At 46.5% G+C, this 10164-nt stretch overlaps 1 protein-coding gene across 1 annotated transcript in view; it reads right to left on the bottom strand.

Annotated features, from left to right (window-relative positions):
- Window positions 1-7531: 7531 nt before the first annotated feature.
- Window positions 7532-10164, bottom strand: part of LOC108920233 (cysteine/serine-rich nuclear protein 3-like) — a 30415-nt gene continuing 27782 nt past the window's right edge. The window contains exon 6 of the mRNA XM_018728846.2: window positions 7532-9528. Within this exon, the coding sequence (XP_018584362.1) occupies window positions 8434-9528 (1095 nt within the window). The 3' untranslated portion in view covers window positions 7532-8433. The remainder of the gene's footprint in view (window positions 9529-10164) is intronic.

Below are 10164 nucleotides of genomic sequence, written 5' to 3'. Positions count from 1 at the left end.
CTGCTCGCACGCGCGCGTCACAGAGGCGGGGTCTCGAGAATGTGGTTAAAGGGACGACCGGGGCGGAGAGAAGGGGGATGGTTGTGCGGCGACGCAGTGCGAGCTGGCGTGACCACGTGTGTGCGCGCGCGCGCGCCACGGCTTCCTCTCGTTACAGTGTGACCTGAAACCTTTTTTGGGTGACAAAGAACATGCTACGTAGATTCGACATTCCTTATAAAATCTGAACCGTTTGGGACCCTCCTGGAGGTCCTGCTTTTCCGGCTTTGCGAACCTGCGCTGAACGGCCCCCCCCCCCCCGCGCAAAATGTACTGTTTCATCAGCGCGAGCTCTTGGAAATAAACAGTGAATTAATAATTAATTGCGGTTCACTGAGGTTCCCTGCGTTTATATTAAAAGGTGCACTTATCAAGTTGGTCACTGGTCCACAGCCCTTATCAGCAATCAGGAGGACTTCAGACGCGCAGAGCTGCGGGTGTCGAGCAGTAGGACATTGGGTCAGTGCGTGTGTGTGTGTGTGTGTCATGCCATGGTATGCGCGACCTCTGAATGGCCTGAGTGTTCCAACTTTGGAAGACTCCACAGATGAAAGAATCCTGCTGCTCACATGACAGCAATCACCTCCTCACTTGTCATCATCGCTCTTCCCTGTATGACTTGCAGACAAACAATCGTTGTTCAGAAGTCCTATATGGGACTGCACGTGTGTGAGAAAAACACATGAGCAGTGCATAGGAAGGCACTCAAAATTCATAACCTTCAATAATCTGATTTCTTTGTCCACGGAGACCTACAGCGCCAGAGAATCAGCTTCATAATAATGTATGGTATGTGCCGAGTCGAAGCCGACCCACAGCGACCACTCGCGTGGTTTTCAAGGCAAGTCAAGGGAGGAAACAGAGGTGGGTTGCCAGGTCCTTCCTCTGCATGGCGGGGGAGGCAAACACGGGGAGAAAGACGGGGCCACCGCACCCCAAGCAGGACTCGAACCCCAGACCTGCCACACAGCAAGGCACCGGCCAAACCCACTGCGCCACCGTGCCCCCCTCATAATAATGTACAGTACACATTTCTGCAGCAGGGTCATTGTTACTGTTTCAGTTCATGGTAAGTACCATGATGAGGATTAGTACAACAGAAGGTGGGATTGGAACAAAGGGTATTCAGGTTACAAGATGACAGCCTTAACTGCTACGCCACTTGCTGGCCATGTGTTCTTATTCAAGAATTTATGTCTAGTTTTTATATCGTAAGTAGTGTATCCAGCAGTGTAAGTCACCTTGGTGAATAAGGTATTTAGACTGATAACACTACATAGAGCTCATTGGAAGTCGCTTTAGAGAAAAGCGTCTGCTAAATAAATAAATGTAAGTATCCAAGTTTCTAAATGAACCGATCTGTTTTGTTTAAGTGGAACGTTCTAGAAGTCGGCGTGTCCGTACGCGGTGCAAACAACCGTGCGAGTGTGGCTTCTGGTGCTGCCGAGTGTGAACGGCTGGGACGCTCGACCCAGGTCACGTGTTTTGCAGTAGACTCCACCCATCGCTCAGGTGGAGAAAACCAACAACACGCTGCGGTGGCAGTAAGAATCCGAGCTGCGCCCGCAAGCCAGATAGAGAGCGGGTCACACGACTTGGATACCCGTGGGGGGGCGATGGACATTGCAGGGAGGTGCGGAGAGGTTCAGCGGAATGGTTGGGTCCACGCCTTTTGCAAGCCGACCGCGGCCTCACCCCACTTCCCTCCTCTTCCTCATACCTGTAGAAGCGAGCAGACGGGAAGGGCAGCCGGCCAATCACAGCACAGCAGAGTGTGAGACGGGTTGGGGGGGGCGGGGTGATGGTGGTGGTGGTGGAGCTCTCTGGGAATCGAACTCAGAGCCACTTATCCGGTCCACGGCAGACCCCCCCCAGAGCAGCAACTTTGGAGAGAATGACTAAGGGTCAGGTCAAATCCTGCCTTTACCATATTTTTGCCAGAAGAAACCAGGATGGAGTAAAGATGGGTATGGTGGGGGAGGGGCACCTAGCAAATACCGGCATCCAGGTGCGGCTGATTCACACGGGGGTCTTTCCCGTGGCCTTGCCTGTGTCGTCACGGATGACAAGTGCCTCTCCTCGCACCCTGTGCTTCTGCGATAGGCTCCGGACCCCCATGAGCCTGCCTTAGGGTAAGCGGTTATTTGTGGTGAGTGAGAGAGTGCAAATGCGCAAGAGAATCAAAAACAAAACACACTGACAGATTATCTGAGCAAAAAAAAAAAAAAAAAATCACGCTTTCAATAAATTTAAGTTTCAGTTTCAAGTATTTAAATAAAAAAATCACTCACATCAGTGTAACAGGCCTCAGAAAACAGACACTTTGCACTCATCACACTCAACTCAAGCACAAGAAGATATATCTGTGGTTCGGCATCATCCATGTCCCAGGAAGCATATGTGTGTCCCCCCCTCTGCGCACACACGCACACACACACACACACACACACACACACAGACCATGTGCTCCAGCCCTGTCTGCTGCTCCCGCATTTCTATATTTTCTATAATCCATCAACTTGTTCCTGTAATGGGACCTTATCAGAACAGTAGCTGCCATGTGCTGAGTGTCACTTTTCTCTTTATTTCTAAAAATGACAATTATGTCGTGAGTGTGTGTTGGAGGTGTATGACATTTCGTGCTGTTTCGGTTCTCTCGTGTTAATCTGCAGAGGATGGAAGGGGGCATTACATCCTGGATGGGACGCCACTCCATCACAGTCTGCTGAGGGTATTATTTTAAAAATAATTTATTTCTTCCATCACTTTAGATTGTGGCACCGTGTAGGATTTCTATATACACCAGCTTTACATTTACATTACTTTGTTCATTGAGCTTTTCTCCAAAGCAATTTACAATTATTAACCAATTTATGCTGTTCCATATATTAATGGACTACAGCAGGAAATGGGATTTAAACCTGTGTCCTTTTAAGTTCAAGGCCCAGCAGCTCTAACCACTATGCCACCTGCTGCCCAGTTCTTCTATCATGTCGATCAGAACTCACTGGCAGCACAAACGCTAAGTGGACAACCAGCAACCCAATGGATGGAGTCGGTGATGATGGACACATCTCTGTCCAGCCTGGGGACGAAGGTAGAAGAGAGAATATTCTAGAAGCTCTCTGTTTATGTGCTTGTTTAGAGTCACTATTGACCCAATGCCGGTAACAACAACAACATCAACATATCTGAGCTACTTTTCAATATTTCAGTTCCCACCTTCTTCCAGAACACACACAATTTATGTAACCCACCTTTTATATTTATTCACTTAGCAGATGCTTTTCTCTAAAGCAACTTCCCATGGAGAGAATGTAGTGTTATGAGCTCACACACCTTATTCACCAAGGTGACTTAACACTGCAAGATACACTACTTACACTGGGTCACTCATCCATACATCAGTGGAATACACACACTATGGGGAAACCTGAACAGCATGTCTTTGGACTGTGGGAGGAAACCAGAGCATCCAGAGAAAACCCACACAGACATGGGGAGAACATGCAAACTCCCCACAGACCGAGCAGGGATCGAACCCACATCCACTCACACCACCCAGGCACTATAAGACACCAGTGCTACTCGCTCTGCTACCGTGCCGCCTTTTGGCACTCTTTCTGGAAATTTGTACCGCAGCACCTGTGTGTCACATCCCAAATCTACACACCTTTCGTGGATTTTCATATGCAGAAACTATTTAAAACACAGTGCCCTCCCCTCCAAACTGTGCTCGGACTCAAAAGTGCGTGCTCACACACACGTGCGCGCACACACGCACTCCAATGTGCACACGAGCTGGCCCCTCTTCCCTGGCCCCCCGCTGCTGCAACACAGTAAACGGTGTGTTGTTTCGCCCGAGTGGCGAGGTCCCTTTCTTTGGAGCGATGACATCACCCTGGGCCCATTGTGCCCATGGTGGGGCCCCTCCGCCGCTCTCATCGCCCGTAAAATGACCGCGGGCCGCAAACATAAACCCCCCAGTCAGCAAATGGTCAGCAAATCACAATGGCAAGCTTTGAGCGGCAGAATTGCCCCGTAAGCAGCACCCGTTGAGAAAGCCACTGTGGGTACAAATGGGCAACGGGAAGGGATGGGTTCGGAGGCTTGGAGAGCGACCCGCATGAAACAGCATGCAGGAAACATGTCTGAAACACGGATCGCGCATCAGCCGGGAGTGTTAGTGTTACATCTGCTAGCACTGCTCACGGAAGGGTCTGTGTGGGGCAGCAGGGGCCGTAGCAGTTAGGGTGTCCCCTTGCAGTTGAAGGACCTAGGTTCAAATCTCACCTCCTGCTGTACTACCCATGATCAAGCTACTCACCTTGAGCTGATAGGGTAAAAATTACCTGGCTGTACAACAAGTGGGGTCGTGGCGAGCCGGAGCTTAACCTGGCAACGCATGATACAAGGCTGGGGGGGGGGGACACACCCAGGATGGGACACCAGTTTGTTGCACCCCAAGTGGGACTTGAACCCTGGGCCCGCCAGAGAGCAGGCACAGGCCAAATCCACTGTGCCACTGCACGCCCCCACTAATAATAATAATGATGAAGAAATTAATGAATGAATAAGAGAAGCAACAAACATACATGAATAATGAGGTATTGATAGGAGGCACCTTGGCAGAGGAGGAAAACGGTGTAAGAGCAGCAGTATTTTCATCACAGAGACCTTTTTCACAACGGGGAATCTTTTCCTTGCAGCATGGACACAGAGCGTGTCACCTGGACATGTTGAGTCCTGTCAAAATATGGAAAAAAGAAAAAAAAAAAATCAATGTGGAAAAGAGCCAGAGCATTAAACACTTTCCTTCCTGGGCTTCAACAACAATAGAAACTCTTTCCTGATAAGAAATTATGAAGAAATATTAATGTGTGTGTGCGTGTGTGTTTCTTCCCATTGTCATGACCCCTCCCAGCTTGAGTGCCCATATCAGGGCCCTGCCACGGGTGTGGCGGCGAGAGTGAGGCATGAGGGCCCTCGATAGTGTGGTACCGCTCCATCGGCCCCTCTCTCATTCGATCCCGGCGCCGTGGGAAGGGGCAATGCGGTGATCCTGTACCACATTTTACATGTAAAACATAATTAGTAAATAAAATAAAAAGCCAGCTGTGGTTTATATGGATGGGGATTTTTTGCTATTTTTGACCTAGGGGCCAGTAGGTGGTATAGTGGATAGAGCTTCAGACTTGAGGAACTGGGTTCAAATCCCACCTCCTGCTGCAATCCCCTTGATCGAGGTACTGGCCCCGAATTGATGCAGTAAATTTCCCAGCTATATAAATGGGTAAATATGCATAAGTAGCTTAATACTGGAAGTCAGTCTGGAGAAAGACACCAGCACAGTGACTTACCTAAACTCAAGCTCATCAGAAGAGATGGAAACAAGGCAGAATTAATATATGCTTATAGTTTTAATTTCATTTCGGAAAAAATAAAATTTTAAGTCGGAAAATAAAGAAAAATGCTGGCCATAAAGGGAACACACAACAGGCACAGGTTTAGTAAGATTGTAACTGACTGCTCTGACACTTAGTCCTGTGATTTAAAATAAAAAGTGAGAAACGAAATAATAGAGGAACGGTAGTAAACATAATTTAATGAGCAGCAACAGTGTTTGTTGGGGTGCGTCTTGCTGCTGTGATGCTCTGTGTGAACATCACAAATCACTGGGTGACCAACACATGAGACAGCTAGTAGTGTAGTGGTGAGAGCTAGTGCCTTTGCACCCAAAGGTTGCAGGTTTGAATCCTATTTCTAGCTGTAGTACCTTTGAGCAATGTACTAAGCTGCTGAAGTTATTCAGCTGTATAAATGCATACGTAGTTGTAAGTTTCTTTAGAATAAAGCGTCAGGTTATATGTAAGGTAGAGAAATACTTCATTTTGTAACATGTTTGACTTTTTTCACCACTGGGTGGTAGTGCTGCCCCTCCATTTACTCTGTTTTGTTTCAGTGAATTTTACCCACAGGCACTGCAACTGTTCCTTCTTTACTCTGATACATGTCAACATGTTAGAAGTGCAGTGTTCTTAATTTTTATAATGACAGGTCCAAGCAAGCAATTAAATTTGCAATTTATTTCAAACTCCTGTATTGAAGGAAAAAGGGTTTGGCTTCTACTATGAATAGTGACCACAAACCAAGCCACAATTTTAAAACCTAGCTAACTATCCAAATAATTTTTGTGGGAGAAACCAGATTTAAATTTTAAATCTGGTTTCAAAAGAACAGGCACATAAAACATAGAGCCTGGTACAATTTAATGCCATAGTAAAACTAATTAGATTACAAAATCAGTTAAATCACATTAAATACACATTTGAACAGAACATCCATGAATACTTAAAGTGTTAATGACAGCGGAGCAACCTGCCCAGATGAACCATGGGGGAGGATGGAGGGGGACTGGCTGGCCAGTAAATGCTGATGGAGGGTCATGTCAACCCTTTTTATAGTGTTTGTGTGCGTATCCGTGAGCGCGTGCAGAGGGTATATACTGAGGTTATATTGATCTTGTTTCTAGTCATTCTTCCATTTGGAAAAGCTGCTGTTGTAGGTGGAGGGGAGTGATGGATACAATGAAATGAGGTCTTGTGTTGTACTTTGTGATGCTAAAAATGTGAAAGTTTAAGACTGTCGATTCTTGAATTCTTTGTAGAAAGCTGTGGTGAACCTGATGATGGTACGAAACCACTGGGTGTGTACGTACTTTACTGCGCCTTTTGTGCGATGTCATTGTGTATTAAACCACGCTAAAGGTTCTGGTGTCGGAGCTCTGGGACCTTTTAAGCATAGCCTGACAGTACAAACACTGATTGTGAATGACGGTAAAACAAGGTATTTGCACCGCTGTGATTCAGACACTATTGCACTTTGTAGAAAGACCTTCTCACACTTGATAGAAATAATTTCCCTTGTTTACAATTAATGCTTCAATTGCAGAACTAAAGCGCAATTAAAGATGTGGGACACAAAAGAGATTCTCCATGTGATCTCGAAGACACGCGGTATGGACTATATCACCTGCACTATTTCATGAGGTATAACTGTCCCTTTATATGTTTTTTACATTTTCAAAGCAATACATGTCATCATACCTGACACATTTCATGAGTATAAAACAAAAAATGGTTAGTGCTAAAGTCCTTTTCCTTAAACAGTGTCCTTAAACAGTGTCCTTGAACACTTAAACACCATCTTAGCACATTCTGAACGATTCTGTAAGAGAATTTGGAACCATATATTGTTTTATGAATTTCCCCACAAAGCATGTTTTCATACAGTACTATTGCAGATGGTGAATATTTTAAATTCAAAATTGATATGAGGTATTATGTTTGTAACACAGATACAAGCCATCACTGGAAAAAGTGCTGATTTGGACATTTCTGTACTGTACATTTCAGGATGAAGTACAGTATATAATTGTCAATGTTAAAAAGCATTTTTCCTCTGCATTAATTTTTTTTTTAATCTTCTCCCCATGCTGTAGTTTTCATTCAAATCTGTTTCAAAACAAAGGTCTCATTTTAGAAAATGTGCATGTGCATTTTAACTGATGCTGGGATTAAACTGATACTGCATTAAAGTAGCTCAACTTTGTACTAGCAAATGCAAAGAATGTGTTTATAGTAAATACTGAGCCTGAAAAAGAAATTTTCTTCATTATAGATTTCTCTCATTTTCAAGTATTGGTAATTAAAATAATTACATGGCAACTCAAGGTCCATGAAAGTGCAAATACTCTTCCCCTTTTTCCAATGTGTAATTAAACAAGAGCTTTTGGTATTTCAACCGAAAGCAGGAGAAAACCACAAAAAGCCACATGCTGAAAAAGTACCGAAAGCACAAATAGGTGATAATGTAACGATACTGGTTGTACAGTACACTGATACAGAGTTTTATAAACCATTTTTATCCACTGCTCATAGAAGCTATAGACAGCTGAAAAAATAACATGCTTTCAATTATCAAAACATTTACAATTTTCACAAGCACTTCATAACTCCATAAATAAACCGCACAATAGACCTTTCCCCCCGGCGGACACAGACGTATAAAATTTTATACGCAGAATCTGATGAAAACTAGAACTTTTCGATCGTTACAGTACATTGCACAAGCCTACAGCATACAGATTGCTTTTTTCTGTATTGTTCTGCTTCAACATTTCACAGGAAATATGTTTAATGTACATACATGTATAGTCTGTATCCAGAGTGTCAAAAATTCCATGTGCCACTTGTTTCACTTAATGGAAAAAATGGAGCAAAAGCAACGACTAAAACTTGTGCTTAAATTAAACTGATTTAAAAATGAATTTTTGACTTAAGTGAAACCTGGAGGGCCTTAAGTTTGAAAAATAAAATACGAAGCTCGAAAGAACTAGACAAGTGTGACTTGTGAAAGGTGCTCTATAGAGGGAGAGCCCGTCTTGCCCTCCGCTAGAGACCCTTCGCGCCGCTTGTTTGCCGGGTCCGCTGGGCAATGGCTGTCCTTCCCGCTGTAGCACTCCGGCGCGTTACCGTTCAAGTAGTTCTGGAAGTCTGTGTGGGCGTGTCCAGCCACGGGGTCATGGTACCCTGCGCTCAAGGAGACGCTGGCCTCGCGGTCAGGTGAGCAGCACACAATGACCGATGGCGCTCCGTTGGTCAGTGGGAAATGGTGGCCAGCGTAGCGGCCCTGAGTCGGCTCAGAGTACTCGGTGTAGCTCTCAGGTGCCGCACCAAGTGACTCGAGGCTCAGTGTTGCGTTGCCGCTGGCGACTCCGTCCTGAAATGGGGATGCTTTCCCAAAGGACTCGCTGCTTTGGCTGCCCGTGGCGACGCTGGTCATGGAACCGGAGCTCTGAAGCTCATGGCACTGATAGTACTCAGCCGACGGGTTGGGGAAGTACATGTTTCTGTTACTGTGGTTTTCCTGCGCTGTCGTCGTAGCGGGGAAACACAGTACTGTGGAGAGGGGCACGACTTCTGCGTGAGTCAGAGGGGCTGTGGCCGAGCCATCCTCAAACTCGTTCACCTTGCCTTCGTGGTCGTCAGTCTCCTCCTCTGAGTCAGTGGGGGTCAGGCTCTGAGTGCTGGAGTCGGTGAGACCGCTGCACAGGCTGCTGCCGTCGTCCTCATCTTCATCGTTCTCCTCTTCCTCATCTTCTTCTTCCTCGTCTTCATCCTCTGCGGGCTCGTCCATCTCCTCGGCCGCCTGAAGGTGCACAACCGCAGCCTGAGGGACAGCATCCGGAAGGGAGTACTCCACGCTGTGTTGGGACTGCGCGGGGTCGTTGCCATGGGTGTCGCCGGCCTCGCCATGGTAACCGTTGACGGTGCAGGCCTGCTGCTGCTCCCGGCTCTTCTCCAGCTCCAGCTTCATGATGGTGTGTAGGAAGTGAGTCCGTACCCGGATGGGGTTGAATTCGATCCGGCCGGCCGTGTTGCTGCAGCCCTCCTTAGAGCAGCCGCATGGGAAAGACATGCGATCCACCTGCAGGGCCCAGAAGAGCCATTTTGGGAGGACTCAAAGACATCAAGCATTGCATGAATAACACTAATTATTACAAGTAAAAATAACTAACACACACACATTTTCAGAACCGCTCGTCCCATACAGGGTCGCAGGGAACCGGAGCCTACCCGGCAACACAGGGCGTAAGGCCGAAGGGGGAGGGGACACACCCGGGACAGGACGCCAGTCTGTCGCAAGGCACCCCAAGCGGGACTCGAACGCCAGACCCACGGGAGAGCAGGACCCGGTCCAACCCACTGCGCCACTGCGCCCCCTAATAACTAACATTTCTGGAGAAAAGCATGTGCTGAATAAATACATGTAAATGTAAGGATGGGAGGCTAAGTCAAAAAGTATCTGCAGCGGAGTTTTAACTATTTTATAAAAATTATTACAAAACTCATGTATCTGACACTTTTCTCCATAGTGACTAGTCATTGCTAACCACTATACTGCTAGCTGCCCCCTGACATATATTACACATAACAACAGTGGTGATAATAATAGTGCTTAGAGGTAAAGCCTTTGGACCTGAAGGTCACATGGTTGAACCTTGCCTCCTACTGCAGTACCCATGGTCAAGTTTACCATCCGAAATTGCTCTAGTAAAAATTA

This window comes from Scleropages formosus, chromosome 21 (genome assembly GCF_900964775.1).
Source record: "Scleropages formosus chromosome 21, fSclFor1.1, whole genome shotgun sequence".
NCBI lineage: Eukaryota > Metazoa > Chordata > Actinopteri > Osteoglossiformes > Osteoglossidae > Scleropages > Scleropages formosus.
The sequence above is the reverse complement of the archived record's forward strand: the minus strand, read 5'-3'. Positions and strand labels throughout refer to the sequence as shown.